At 38.6% G+C, this 14,902-nt stretch overlaps 2 protein-coding genes across 8 annotated transcripts in view; one reads left to right on the top strand and one right to left on the bottom strand.

The window, feature by feature from the left end:
- JMY (junction mediating and regulatory protein, p53 cofactor) overlaps nucleotides 1–14,902 on the bottom strand; it is a 106,710-nt gene that overhangs the window by 56,938 nt on the left and 34,870 nt on the right. For all 7 annotated transcript variants that reach the window (XR_003521966.2, XR_003521964.2, XR_003521965.2 and 4 more), the window contains exons 2-3: nucleotides 14,714–14,887; nucleotides 299–449 (exon numbers count right to left, since the gene is read on the bottom strand). Coding sequence is in view for 3 of the 7 variants with exons in the window: in XM_027604819.2 (XP_027460620.1) it covers nucleotides 299–449; nucleotides 14,714–14,887 (325 nt within the window). In the remaining 4 variants the exon portion in view is untranslated. The remainder of the gene's footprint in view (nucleotides 1–298; nucleotides 450–14,713; nucleotides 14,888–14,902) is intronic.
- LOC113929182 (phosphatidylinositol N-acetylglucosaminyltransferase subunit P-like) lies at nucleotides 1,516–1,935 on the top strand. Its single transcript, XM_035727684.1, has one exon. It carries the CDS (start codon nucleotides 1,516–1,518, stop codon nucleotides 1,933–1,935), a length of 420 nt encoding a protein of 139 aa, XP_035583577.1.

The raw sequence follows: 14,902 nt of genomic DNA, 5'->3' as shown, positions 1-14,902 counted from the left end.
GGGCAGTCTCAATGCGAACCGTGCCTTTAAGCTGTGGGGTCTGTAAAAGGTTAGTGTCAGAACTGAATTATGCTACACTAACACCCAATTACTATTTTTTAAAGGTGGAGTATGTATAAACACATGCCCAGAAAAGACTGAAAGGATCTACTATAATTTGCAAATAGTGATCTTTTTTAACTACTAAGACTATGAGTAGTCTTTATACATTATTCCCCAGAACTCCTGCAAATATGAAATATTTAAACCACTCATTTTCAAAAACATCTAACAAGGATAACTTTACTAGGAAACTTACCTTTCTGTGCTTTCGCTGTTATTTCAAAGTATTTGACAGTAAGATCCTGAATAGACAGCACAGCCATGTGAGCTTTTCGCTGCCAATCAGCATCTTCTTTTTGTAGACTTTCAATTCTTCGGGGACCCAGATAATCATTCTCCATGGAAATCTTCAGAAAAAAAGAAAAATTAAGAAGCCCATTTCTCTCCTTCTTTATTCATTCCTTAAACATTTACTGAATGTTTAGTTATTGTACTAAATAACTACAATAACTTGTACTAGAGTACAAGCTATTAATTTACAAAACAAATTAACAGTAACATTAAAGACATCTGACACAGAAATCTGTTCCCTATTCCTCTCTTCTTTTTCACCCTTCCCCTCCTTCACATATAAAAAAGGACATACAGCAAAATGTTAAGATGTTATTTTTGGGTGTTGAGATAACAAGAAATATATTTCCTCCTTTATGATAATTATATTTTCAGGTTAAGAATTATTTGTGCCACTAAATACTTATTTTATAACTGGACATAAATAATTGAAACTCAGATTTTTAGGACTGATAATTTATAAAAACCAGCCCGTCTATTTACTAAAGATCTCTGGACAAAAGTAAAAGACAAAAATTAAATATTATTTGCAAGAGTTACAAACAGAACAAAAGAGAGTTGAAAAATCAAATGATGGACAGGGATGTACCAGCTGAATGCTAAAGTAAAATTCACAGAAGTGACAGTATTAATATAAAAGTACATAAAATCACTACACGGGTATGTTTAACATGGAAGAAAGGTGAAATCCACCAAGACTAGCAATGGACCCTTTGTGCACTCTATCCTGCTTTATCATATAGTGAGAAAAGACTGCCTAAAAATTAAATGAGAAGTTAACATCTTATTCGAATGATGAAAAAAAAAACCAGAGAAAGGTATTAACTCATCCCTGGCATATTTCTGAAAAACTAATCGACCATCATGAGCCACCAAAAAAGTTGTAAAACAAATTTCAGAACTAGAAATACAGGCTGTATTCACTAAATGGTGCAATGAACAAATTAAAAGAACAGCCTGAACCCAAAATAAAATTTTAATCACCAGGAGCCCTTTCTTGCCCCCGCGGAGGCTTTCCAGAAGGGGCCTGCACAGGGGACTTGGCGCTGAAGTGGCCAAGCTGTCGGGAAGGGCCTGAGTGGGCGCTTTGAGGACCCAAGATTGTCTAAAGCCACAGGGAAAATGGTGGAAAATTCACCGTCGCCATTGCCAGGAAGAGCGATTTATGGCTTTGTTCTTTTCTCAAGCTCCCAATTTGGCTTCATCCTGTATCTTGTGTGGGCATTTATTCCCGAATCTTGGCTAAACTCCTTAGGATTAACCTACTGGCCTCAAAAATACTGGGCAGTTGCATTGCCCATCTACTTCCTCATCACTAGAGTAACTGGTTACGTACTCTTACTTGGAATAAACATAATGAGTACCTCTCCACTCAACTCCATTCATACAATCACAGATAACTATGCTAAAAATCAACAGCAAAAGAAATACCAAGAAGAGGCCATTCCAGCATTAAGAGATATTCCTATTAGTGAAGTAAACCAAATGTTCTCCCGGAAACTAAATAACTTTATGCCAAAAACTAAATTGTATGTAGACTAACACCAAGCATTTACTGTAATTTTTTATATAATAATTTTGGCCATAATTATTTTGACTCTCTCTCGTACCCAATATTGAAATGTAAACAAGTAAGTTGATTCTTTTAGATTAAGTTATATTAATATTATAAAAGTTCCTGAGTATTAGTTATTAAGAGAATAAATAAAATACTGCATTACCATATTTAAAAAAAATTTAATCACCAGGAAATGTAACCTAAAGGAAGATAATATTTGGTTTTAATCTTGAAAAAACAATATACTGCTCCTTAAGCAAATGAAGAGGCTTCCAGATAGAGGGGGAAATATATGCAAGAGCACTTAGTACAGAACCCAGCACACAATGAGCAATTTATAATAAGCAGTGTTATGAATGGACAATAGCAAGGCATAAGGAGGGATCAAGAATGACTAGAGGGGAACCTGGGTGGCTCAGCAGGTTAAGCATCTGACTTCAGCTCAGGTCATGACCTGAGGGTCCTGGGATAGAGTCTCACATGGGGCTCCGCGTTTAGTGGGGAATCTGCTTCTCCCTCTCCCCCTCCCCCTGCTTGTGTGTGTGTGCACTCTTTCTAATAAAAAAGAATGACTAGAAAAAATTGGGGGGTGCCTGGCTGGCTCAGTTGATGGAGCATGAGACTCTTCATCTCCGGGTTGGAAGTTCAAGCCCCACATCGGGTGTAGAGATTACTTAAAAAAATATACAAAATCTTCAAAAAAAAAAAAAAATCTGTATATAGAACTGCCATTTCCTCAAAAAGTAAACAATGAAGGAGTTGCTGGTTTCAAAGGGGCGAGGATCAAGGATTTCATTTTATATACGTTAAGTTTGATTTTGCAAAGGTCATGGCTAGAGATATAAATTTAGGTAGCCTTGACATACAGATGACATTTACAGCCATCACAGTGAAAGAGGTTATCTAAGGAAGTCATGAGAAAAAGGCTCATGATCGAGCCCTAAGGAATTCTGACTGTGAAGCTGGGTCAACAGCCTACAGAAACAAAGCTAGAGGAAGTGGGGACACCAGGCAAGTGTGGAATCACATAAGGAGCAAGATTCAGAGGAGGAGAAATTGACCCTGTCCAACACTGCTTGTTGGATGTAGGATGACACCTAGTACCCACAGATCTAACAGTATTAACATCACTGAACTTAGCAACAATTTAGTTCTAGAGTATAAGCAAATTTCCTTTGCCTATTAACTCCCATGACAACTTCAGATCTCAGTTCAACTACTAGATCATGAAAGTCTTCCCAACTTCCCATTATAACCTCTTCAGTGCAACACATGTAACTTTCCTTCAAAGCACTTACCATAATCATACTTTATAAGATTTCCTGACCTTTAACTATTAACTGCTTCTCCCTTTGAAAGTTCTATGAGGGCAGAGAATGCATAGGCTTTTTTTGAGTGTGTGGTTTGCTTGTTTTCTTTTGGTTTTTATTTTTCTGCTTCTCACTAGCATACTGCCTGGCATGAAATAGGCAATCTAAAATATTTCCTAAATGAGTAAGTAAATTAAAAATTCACTCTGCACCTGTTTTTAATGAGGAGAGAGATGTAGACATGTGTATAAATAAATACTCTCTTGAGAGATCTGAGTGAATAGAGGAAAAAAGGGTGGTGCTAGGAGAGGACAAAGCTTAAGGGTAAGCCTTTTGCTTTTGGTTTTATTTTAATGGGAGATCATGCAACAGGCTGAGAAGTGATAAGCAGTATCTAGCAAAGGGAAAACATAAAGATGCCAGGGGAAAATGGGGCTAATTATAGTAGAAAAGTCCTTAAGAACAACATGGGAAGGAACAGGATTCAGAGTACTGGTATAGGGAATTTGCTCTTGGTAAATGTAGGGAAAGTTCTTCCGTGAGCATAAAGAAAGTGAAGTTTTGGATTTGTAGAAGGATGAGGGGAATTTCTCTTTGATGATCTCCATTTTCCCCTGTGAAAAAAAGAGTCCAGATAAGAAAAGGTTGGTACAGGAGAATGGAGAAGACACAAAATAGCTGTTTTTAGATAGTAGGATGACAAACCATTTAGAAAAACTCATGAAGCAAATTTTTTTAAAAAGAAACCAGGGTTATTGTGGTCATGGTAAAACAGGCACAAACTCATATACTGCTGTTAGAACTACAAATTGATGAAAACCTTTTCTGGCAATGATTTTATGATACCACATTCTTTTCTTAAATACCTATTTTCTTACTTATTTAAGAAAAATAACCAAAGATGTTCACTACAATGCTGTTCGAAATAAAAGAAAAACTGTCTCACAAATATCTAATAGAGAATATTATAGATGATACACCTATAAAATACAATTCTATACAAAAATGTTTATGAGGTTTCCAGTAAGAAAGGAAAATGATTGTTATAATAGTAAAGACAGATCAAATCATAGACATAATTTCAACTACATAATGTCCAGAAAAAAGGAAAAAATATGTAGAATGTATTACTGAGGTCATTAGATTATGGGTGACTATTTTTCTTTTCTGTTTAAAATCTGTACTTTCCAAATCTTCTTTATTGTGTATGTATTGCTTTTATAATCATGAACAAAAAAAATGTTTTATCTCTTCTTTGGTTCACAAACCATACCAACCAGACAAGATGAAGACACATTATCCCAGAGGTTTCCTGTTTCTAGTTAAGCAAACAATGAGCTCCTGTTTCCATATAGGAGGACCAGCAAGAGGCAAAATTATGAGACTTACTTTTTTTTTTCCAGTGTGTGTGGGAGGGAGGGGAAGTGGAGATATGATCAGAACCTAAATGTCTTCCTTAATAGTTGGAAAACAGAATTATGTGAGCTCCATTTCTGGGACTACAAAAATAGTGCCAAGTAAGGACAATTAACTCAGTAGAAGCTTAGATTCTTGGTATCACATTCCCTACTTACCAAGACTGGAATTTTTTAATTCTCAGAAGATAATTACTATATCTCCAGTCACATACTGCAGGAGTCAAACTTACATGATGCTACTGGATATGGTTGTTTTCTTTCTCCCTTTTAGACTTTACCATGGCTAATATTTGGAATCATTCAATTATATATTTTGAACAAAGAGCCCATTGTACTGGGTGCTTCAGGGGATGTAACATAAGATACACATTCTCCTTCTAAAAAACTTACAATCTAATTGGAGGGTGGGGTAAGCAAAGATATCTGTGCTGCAGAAATCTAGACCTGGCCGCGCTACGCAGTAACTATGAGAGCTTTGTTTGACACAATCACTTAACATTCGATTATTCACTCAAAATGATGATGTATTATCAGCATTTTCTCAGCATCAGTACAGTACTAGGCAGTAGGCATAGAAAGATACTCAGCCTAGTGGAAGACACAGACAACAAAATAAGAATTAAAATAAGAGTATGAAAATATATCAAAGAGAGAGTATGCCTAAGATACTACGGGAAACACCAGCTATGGAGGTTGCAGTACCAAGTCTGGAAAGAAAATTTCTAATGGGAATGATGAGTAAGTAAATTCTGAAAGAACAAGTAGAATTTTGGGGCGCCTGGGTGGCTCAATCGGTTTAGTGTCTGCCTTTGGCTCAGGCCATGATCTCAGGCCTTGGGGGAGTCTGCTTCTCCCTCTGCCACTTCCTCCCCCCCACCCCGCCCATGCTCGCCCACCCCGCCCATGCTCGCTCGCTCTCTCTCAAATAAATAAAACCTTTAGAAAAAAAAAAGAACAAGTAGAACTTTATCCAGGTATTAAAAATGGTGAAGGGTGTCTCTGTGTAAAAAAGAATAAATGTATTTTAAGGGGCGCCTGGGTGGCTCAGATAGTTAAGCGTCTGCCTTCGGCTCAGGTCATGATCCCAGGGTCCTGGGATCGGGCCCCACGTCGGGCTCCTGGCTCAGCAGGGAGCCTGCTTCTCCCTCTCCCTCTGCCTCTCTCCCTGCTCATGCTCTCTCTCTCTATCTCAAATGAATAAATAAAATCTTTAAAAAAAAAAAAAAAGGTATTTTAAGACCCTTAAAGTAAATGAAATGTTTGGCAGGAAGAGAATTCATTTAGCTGTTTAGATCAGGATATACTTTACTGAGGTTTCATACTGCAGAGGGCTCTAAAGGAAGGGTATGATTTTGACAGATACATATGGTATATGGGGAAAGAGAACCACTCAAAAGACCTGCTGGAGGCAAGAAATGACCTGAGCAAAAGGCTAGCCTAGAGGCAGTTAGGTTCAGTGTGTTAACAGAGAACAGTCCAGCATGGCAGAGTTTAGGTAAAACAGATAAAGGCAATGGGAGATAAGACTAGAAAAGGAGGTTGTGGTCATTATTAGGAGAGCTTAAAATGTCAGACTGAAATCATACTTAGCTTGAGAGGCACCGGGAAACCACTGTGGGATTCTTAGCAAAAAGTGGCATACTTAGACTTCAGCTCAGATAGAAGGACTCAGAAGATGTGTTTGCTATCTAACAAAATCATCAAGGTTTGTGCTTTGTTGTGATTACCGTTGATTTTTAAACACTCAAGTTAAAAGGTATAAGATTAATATTCATAAGTGTGGACCAAAGATTTAGTAAATTTAACACTGCAGCCAAATATTAAACTCTTACTCAGTACGTTATGATAGAACTTCTTTTCGATGACATGATTAAACTTTATACCCTTTCAAGGACTTGGTATGTTGTACCTAAAACCATAAGCTAGATAACTAGGTTTTTTTCCTAACTTTGAAAGAATAAAGCTATGTAAATTCTTGTCCATCGGTTCCCAGGTTCATCCTTATGCTTTGTGATGCTAGAGGTGGGGCTCTGTGAACCACGAAGAGATTTGCTTCTTCCTCTGTATATCACTTGACTTTCCTGTTTGCTGTTCCTATGAGCATCATCACAGATTCACCTCTTCCTCCCAGCATCCGCAGTTCCTACCTGAAGCAGTTCACAGAATCCAGTTTTCAATCTGTCAGCCTTAGAACTAGCCTTTCTGCCCACCCTCCCCCCATGGGGAACCAACACCAGCCTGCTCTATTCCCAGATATCTGGGTCTCTCCTTTGAGCTGAGACATACCAGCCCTTGACGAGCTATATTGCCTTCCCCAGACTTCAGCTCCACACACAGTTCATTCTCCATGTAAAGCATTAACAAGTACCATCTCTTTCCTGTGTGCCACCAATCCAGGAGTGGTGGCTGTTTTTACAATTGTTAGCTCTGATATCTTAGTTGCCTTCTTAACTATCTGGTTAACAACTTTAAGCCAAGTTAACAATTCTTTGTATTAAATTCTCCCCTACTGAAATAACCAGTTTATTTTTCCAATCAAATCCCTACAGGCAACTATGGAACAGAAATTTAATAAACAGAACAAGCAGTGTTCAAAATTCAAAAATCTTAACTCTGATCATTAAATAGAAATCTTTTTCACTTGCATGGCTAACCACTGTACAGAAGTGAGGAAACTTACATTCTGGCTTTTTATTTTTTTTTTAAAAGATTTTATTTATTTATTTGACAGAGAGAGACACAGTGAGAGAGGGAATACAAGCAGGGGGAGTGGAAGAGGGAGAAGCAGGCTCCCTGCTGAGCAGGGAGCCCGATGCGGGGCTCGATCCCAGGACCCTGGGATCATGACCTGAGCCAAAGGCAGACTCTTAACCGACTGAGCCACCCAGGCACCCCACATTCTGGCTTTTTAAAGAGAAAAAAATTTTTTAAAATCTGGTATCTGAAGATAATTTGTACTTTGTTGTTGGATTATCTTTACCTTCACTGTACAGGTATATTCAAATATAAACATCTCTCCATGCTTTTTAAATGTCATTTAAATGACTTCTGAAACAAAGGAGTTAATACTGCAGCCAACTTTTTAAAAAAATGTTAATATAGTTTACTGTACTTAAGACATTAAGCCAGGATACTAAGTTCTTTTCCTAACTTGGCAAGTCTGAAAATGTACAGCATTGGTCAGCTGGATCATGTGCTTAAAAACAATGACATCTCTGTTTTCAATTTCAGGGCTAGAAAGAACACAGTGCCTGTTTTTAGGATGGAAAAAACTATGTGTCAGTTTAGGTAGCTATAGTGAGACCAATTTATAAATACAAATTTCTTGGCATCAATTACTTATTATGAAGTACATCACTTCCTTGGATACTGGTTTTATATGAGAAACTTAAGTGTTATTCCTGTCTATTGTTGGGTTAGTGGGTGAAGAAGAGAAAAATACAACAAAACAAAACCTCCAATTCTCATGTGAAAGACGCCAAGATAAATCTGTATATATACTAATGTAGTAGTGCCTTTAATGTAAATTTTCCAGGCCCAGGAATCACCTGAAGGTGACCAAGATTAACAAAATGACATGATCAGATTTGGAAGTATCTACTCATGCATTTTTTGTATTCAGAGTAAATCAATATTCTTGAGAAAAAGTGTGAAATGATAAATTTTTTTTAAAGATGAGAGAAATCTGGGGCGCCTGGGTGGCTCAGTGGGTTGGGGGTCTGACTCTTGATTTCAGCTCCAGTCATGATTTCAGGGTCATGAAAAATCAAGCCCCGCGTCAGGCTCCACCAGGGAGTCTGCTTGAGATTCTCACCTTCTGCCCCTCCCCATTGCTCTTGTGCATGCTCTCTAAAAATAAATAAATCTTAAAAAAAAAAAAAAAAGGTGAGAGAAATCTAAAGGCAAGGAAACCAAAGAAAAAACAGCTCAGGTAAGAAATAAGTTTTTTTTTTAAAGATTTTATTTATTTATCTGACACAGAGAGACACAGAGAGAGAGGGAACACAAGCAGGGGTAGTGGGAGAGGGAGAGGGAGAAGCAGGCTTCCCGCCGAGCAGGAAGCCAGACGTGGGGCTCAATTCCAGGACCCTGGGATCATGACCTGAGCCGAAGGCAGACACTTAACGACTGAGTCACTCAGGCACCCCAAGAGGTAAGTACCTTAATGTATACTGATGGCACTATATATTTCACAGCTGGCATGCCATAGTATACAGTAATCCAACAGTGTAAAAACCACCCTGCACAAAAGTGCTCCATCAAGGGGGCAGAGTGTGGAGACTAAAAAGCAGCCCATCTTTTGCCAAGCCATGGATACTGCTGCACCTGCCCAGAAGAAGGCCCTTTTCTAATGTGTCCACTGGAATAGGGGCTAGGTAGTGTCTCTCTTTCTATCTCACACAATGATACCTACAGATTTGCTTGGTCTTGGGGGAGAGGAAGGGGGGAAGAGCACATTTAAGATACACTGAGGTGATAATTGGCAAAATGACGTGCCTGGCTACAAAGGGGAGAAAAGAGCTGAGGATGCCTTCTAGATTCTAGCTTATTTCTTTCAGCAAGTATTAAAAAAAGTCGGCCAATGTGTTTGAAGTGCTTTTAGCTAATACACAAAGACAAATCAGCAGACCAACTCAGTACTAACCCTGACTCATTAATATGCTGGGTTTAAAAATCTAGATAGAATCATCTAGTTCGAATCTCATCCTGTGGATGCAAAAACAGTCCCAGACAGATTGTAACTTTGAGTTCAGTGTGTTCCATCCCTTAGTAGTTTCAAGTTCTTTTTAAACTTGTGGTTCTCACACTTAAGTATGTATCATAATCACCTGGAAGGCTTTTTAAAACAAAGACTGCTGAGCCCCTCTCCCTAGTTTCAGTAGAGATCTGCGGTAAGGACCAGGAATCTGTATTTGTAACAAGGTTCCAGGTGATACTAATGCTACTAGTCCGGGGGTTACATTTTTGAGGGCCAATGTATTAGACATAGACTCTGGTAGCTCCGTCAAGGGGTGTGTGTCTCAGAACGACTTTTAGGCCAAAAATTCTGGGGAGGAGATGCTTAATGCTTATAGATGAGACAGAGGATTAGTGAAAAACCTTTATTAATTACCACTTACAGGGGTGCCTGGGTGGCTCAGTGGGTTAAGAGTCATCTGCCTGTGGTTAAGGTGGTGATTCTGGGGTTGAGCCCCACATCGGGCTTCCTGCTCAGCAGGGAGTCTGCTTCTCCCTCTCCCTCTGCCCCCCTCTCTCGCAAATAAATAAAATTAAAAAAAAAAAAAAGAACCAGATACTTGTGTGAGGCATAGAACTAGCAGACAGAGCCAAATATTACTTTCTGCCTTGAGATAAAGCTCCTAGATCTGAACAATTAGTAAAGTGGTGTTTTATGCTCAAAGGCCTTCTATGAATAATAAAGAATGCTTTTAAGAATACAAAATAAAGAGCAGGAAGTGAAAAATGAAGGGGGGGAATCGGAGAGGAAGATGAACCATGAGAGACTATGGACTCCGAGAAACAAACTGAGGGGTTCTAGAGGGGAGGGTGGTGGGGGGATGGGTTAGCCTGGTGATGGGTATTAAGGAGGGCACGTATTGAATGGAGTACTGAGTGTTATATGCAAACAATGAATCATGGAACACTACATCAAAGACTAATGAGGTAACGTATGGTGACTAACAAAATAAAACTTAAAAAAAAAGAATACAAAATAAACAAAAACTTTAAATACCATTTATATAAATATAATTAAGACTATACTGGGGGCTCCTGGGTGGTTCATTTGTTAAGTGTCTGCCTTCGGCTCAGGTCATGATCCCAGGGTCCTGGGATCGAGCCCCGCATCAGGCTCCCTGCTCTTCAGGAAGCCTGTTCTCCCTCTCCCACTCCCCCTGCTTGTGTTCCCTCTCTTGCTGTGTCTCTGTCAAAAAAAATAAATCTTAAAAAAAAAAAAAGACTAAAGTATACTTAATATAAAATATAGAGTAACTATATTATAAAATGTTAATATATTTTATAAAATATCAAAATATATTAAGTACAAGCATATGAATATTTTATAAATATTATATAATATATAATACAAATATACATTCAGGGTACCAAGTTAACGTCTTTTCTATCATGCTTTGATATCTAGGTTAAAAGCACTGGAAATTAAGTTCTTTCTAAAGAATCTAGAGTACAGGTCAAACTCCACAGGATGCTACAGAGTTCTAGCCCTGGACCACCTTTCCTCTCATTTCCTACAAATCCTTAGACCCGAGACATACCAAACAATTTACACCCGGTAGGATAACTAAAACAGCAAGCTTTGCAGTTCAACAGACATGTGTCTCAATCCTAGCCATGCTATTTACCAGCATTGACCAATGGTGCCAGGCAGGAGTGAAGATTTGGTAATTTATTCAATAATTCATTTTGACTAAAAGCACAAGGACATACATGCCTATTCACTGTACCATTCCTGTTTTTATCTGTATCTGGACAATTCTCTATTCCAATCTCCAGTGCAGACATAGGTACCCACTTCCTACTGAACTGCTGATTCTTTCAATGGTGAAGTGCTCAATAATCCCTCTTTTTCCATGTATCTTTAGGCAGTGTTGATCACTCCAATTTGTGTGCCTCTACATCAACTTTTACATGACACTTTTTCCCTTTTTAAAAAAAATCATCCTTATTAAATTATAATTTACATACAACAGAATGTTCCCGATGTAAGTGTAAATTTTGATGAATTTTGACAAGTTTATATATTCATGTAAAAACCACTATAATAAAAATTTAGAGCCTATCAATCACCCAAAGGATTCTGTTACACCTGTTCCCTCTTAGTCAATCTCCATTGCCTAACCGCAGGCAACAAGTGCTAAGCTTTCTGTCAATATAGATCAGAACCATCATCTCCAGAATTTCACATAAGTGGATTCATACAGTTTACACTGTGTCTGCTGCCTTTTGTTCAGCATATTTTTTTGTAAACTGTTTTATTAAGCTTAATTTATATATAAATTAATCCATTTAAAGTGCTCAATTTGATGAGTTTTAACAGCTGTATACACCCAAGCAACAACCACTACAATCAAGACATAAAACATTTTTATCACCTCCAGAAGATTCCTCATGCCATCCATCCTTTCACACATGAATATACACTTTTGTATTTGGCTTCTGTGACTTAGCAAGATTTCAAATTTATCCATGTTGTTGTGCCTATCAAGAGTAAATTCCTTTGCACTACTGAGTATTTATTCTGTAATATGGAACTACCACATTTTGCTTATCCATTCACCCATTGATGGTTATTGGGGCTGTTCCAGTTAGGGGCTACTGGGAAGAAAGGTGGCATGAGTATTAGTGTATCAGTCTTAGGGGTAGATGTTTTCATTTCTCTTTTATAAATAACTAGGATTTGAATAGCTGAGTAGTAAGGTATGTAAATATATAAAACTCCTTAAGAAACAGCCAAACAGTTTACCAAAGTGGTTACACCACTATAAAATATGCTAGGAATATCTGAGAATTCCAGTTACTCCATATCCTTACCAGCCCTTGGGAGCACCACAATATTTTTTTAAGATTTTATTTATTCATTTGATGGAGAGAGAGCACAGGTGGGGGGTGGGGAGAAACGGGCTCCCCACTGAGCAGGGCTCAATCCCAGGACCCTGGGATCATGACCTGAGACAAAGGCAGCCACTTAATCGACTAATCTACCCAGGTGCCCAAGTGCCAGAAATTTAAATTATATTCACTCTAATGGGTGTGTATCTCATTATAGTTTTAATTTGAATTTCCATGATGACAATTTTAAGCTTCTCTGTGTGTGCTCATTAGCCATTTATTTGTCTTTTAAATATTTAGCTGATTTTTAGGGACTTCTGGGTGGCTCAGCATGTTAAGCATCTGCCTTCGGCTCAGGTCATGATCTCAGGGTCCTGGGATGGAGCCCCACATCATGCTCCTTGCTCAGCAGTGAACCTGCTTCTCTCTCAGCCTGCTGCTCCCCCTGCTTGTGCACTCTCTCGCTCTCTCTCTGACAAATAAATAAAATCCTTTAAGTAAATAAACAAATAAATATTTAGCTGATTTTTAAATTTTTTTGGTTGTCTTACTGAGCTGTATGTAGAGTTCCTTTTTCAGATGTATTAGAAGTATTTTTTTTCCCAGTCTGTGCGCTTGCCTTCTATTTCTTAACAATCTTTCAAAAATTAAGTGTTTAATTTTGGTCAAGTCCAACTTATCAAAAAAATTTTTTAAAGTTTATGGCTCAAGTTTTCTGCATCCTACCTAAAAAGCCTTTACCTTTTCTTTCCCAAAATTGTGAAAACTTCCTATGTTTTCTTATATAAGTTTTCCATTTTGTTTTAAGAGGGAACTGGGGGAGTGGTGGTGGGGAGAGGGAAAGATCTTAAGCAAGCTCCACACCCAGCACCGAGCCAATGCAGGGCTCGATCTCATGACCCGAGTCAAAATCAAGAGGTTGACGCTTAACCTACTGAGCCACCCAGGCGCCCCTCTTATGCACGTTTTAGAACATGAGATCCTGTTGAGGTCTAAGATGGATTTCAAGTTAATTTTTGTACATGGTTTGTTGTGTTTTTCCCCCTTAATTTTCCTTTTTTAAAATTTTTAAAAATTCTTTGTTTTTTAACAAACCCTTGTGTCGAAGGCTGAATTTCAATAGATTGCAGCAAGGGAGCTGCTCTGCTACATACAAACCCCAACCCAGAAGCAGGTCGTCTACGAATGGTTTGGCACCAGGTTCCCCATGAACGTGTGTTGCGTCACAGGCGACGAGGCAGCCCCCTTTCCTGGGACAGGGGCTCTCCACACCAGACCCCAGTCACGACACACGGAGGCCCGCCGGCAGGGAGGCAGGGGACCCACTATCCGAGGCCAACCAAGGCTCTGTGGCGCTGCCTTATCAGTCTGCCTAGGCAGGATTCTGACTTAGAGGCATTCAGTCATAATCCCACAGATGGTAGCTTCGTCCCATTGGCTCCTCAGCCAAGCACATATGAGATCAATTTTTTTAATGTGGGTCTGCAGTTGTTCTGGTACCATTTCTTGGAAATTCTTTCTCCCACTGAACTGTTCTGTCACCTTCGTGAAAAACTTATATAACCACTCATGTACTTCTGGATTCTATCTATTCTGTTGATTTACAATTCTATCCTAGGCCAATAGTACAATGTCTGGATTTCTCTAGTTTTTTAGTAAGGAGGACTTATTACCTGACTTCAAATTTTATCTTTTTCAAAATTGTTAAAGCCCTCCTTTGCCTTTCCATAAAAATTTATAATTCGCTTGTCAGTTTCTGGGGGGAAAAACCTACTAGAGTTTTAATTTGAATCTACAGATCAACTGAAAACTGACATCTAAACATTACTGAGTCTTCCAAGCTATTATCATGATCTCCCCATTTCTTAAGGTACACTTACTGTCTCTCAGCAACGTTTTATAATTTTCAGTACACAGAACTTTCATATACTTTGTAAAATTTATTTCTAAACAGTTCATGTTCAGAGATACTTATAATGGTATTTTAAAGTTTCTATAATTTTCATTTCTAAAAGACAGAAAATGCAACTGAATTTTTAACATTAACCTTGTACCTAATTCACATATTATTTTCAACAGGTTTTTTTAAGATCCCTTAGGATAGGGGCACTTGGGTTGCTCAGGTGGTTAAGGGTCTGCCTTTGGTTCAGGTCATGACCCTGGGGTCAAGCCCCGTTATCAGGCTCCCTGCAGCCTGTAGATTTCTCAATGCATCTACAACTTACCTTTCTAGGCTCTTCCTATCCCTGCCTACTCAACAGAATCCCCTTTGAGATACTCTAAAATGAGGTGCTCAGGCTCTATGCAATCTTAATCGACCAAAATAGAATCTTTGGGGAGAAAGGACCAGGTATCTGCATTTTTAAAAAGCTCCTCTATGGGCATAAAGCTCCTCTACGGCCAGCCAGGCTGAGAACTATGAAACAGGCAGGGAACTATAAAAGTTTAAAAAAAAAAAAAAATACCTTGATCTGTTGTCTCCGTAGCATGGCAAGTTCTCTCATGTCTCGGAATGGCTGTAGTAAATACTGATACAGTTCAGTTGTGGCTTCTGCAAGGCTGCTATAGGCTTCATCCTCCATCTGATACAAGTCCAGAAGCTCAACCATGCTTTCTGTATTCTTGTGCTTATCCAAAAGCTATGGAACAAGAAA

Source organism: Zalophus californianus, chromosome 5 (genome assembly GCF_009762305.2).
Source record: "Zalophus californianus isolate mZalCal1 chromosome 5, mZalCal1.pri.v2, whole genome shotgun sequence".
Lineage (NCBI taxonomy): Eukaryota > Metazoa > Chordata > Mammalia > Carnivora > Otariidae > Zalophus > Zalophus californianus.
Note: the sequence above shows the minus strand (reverse complement) of the source record. Positions and strands in the feature narration are given on the sequence as shown.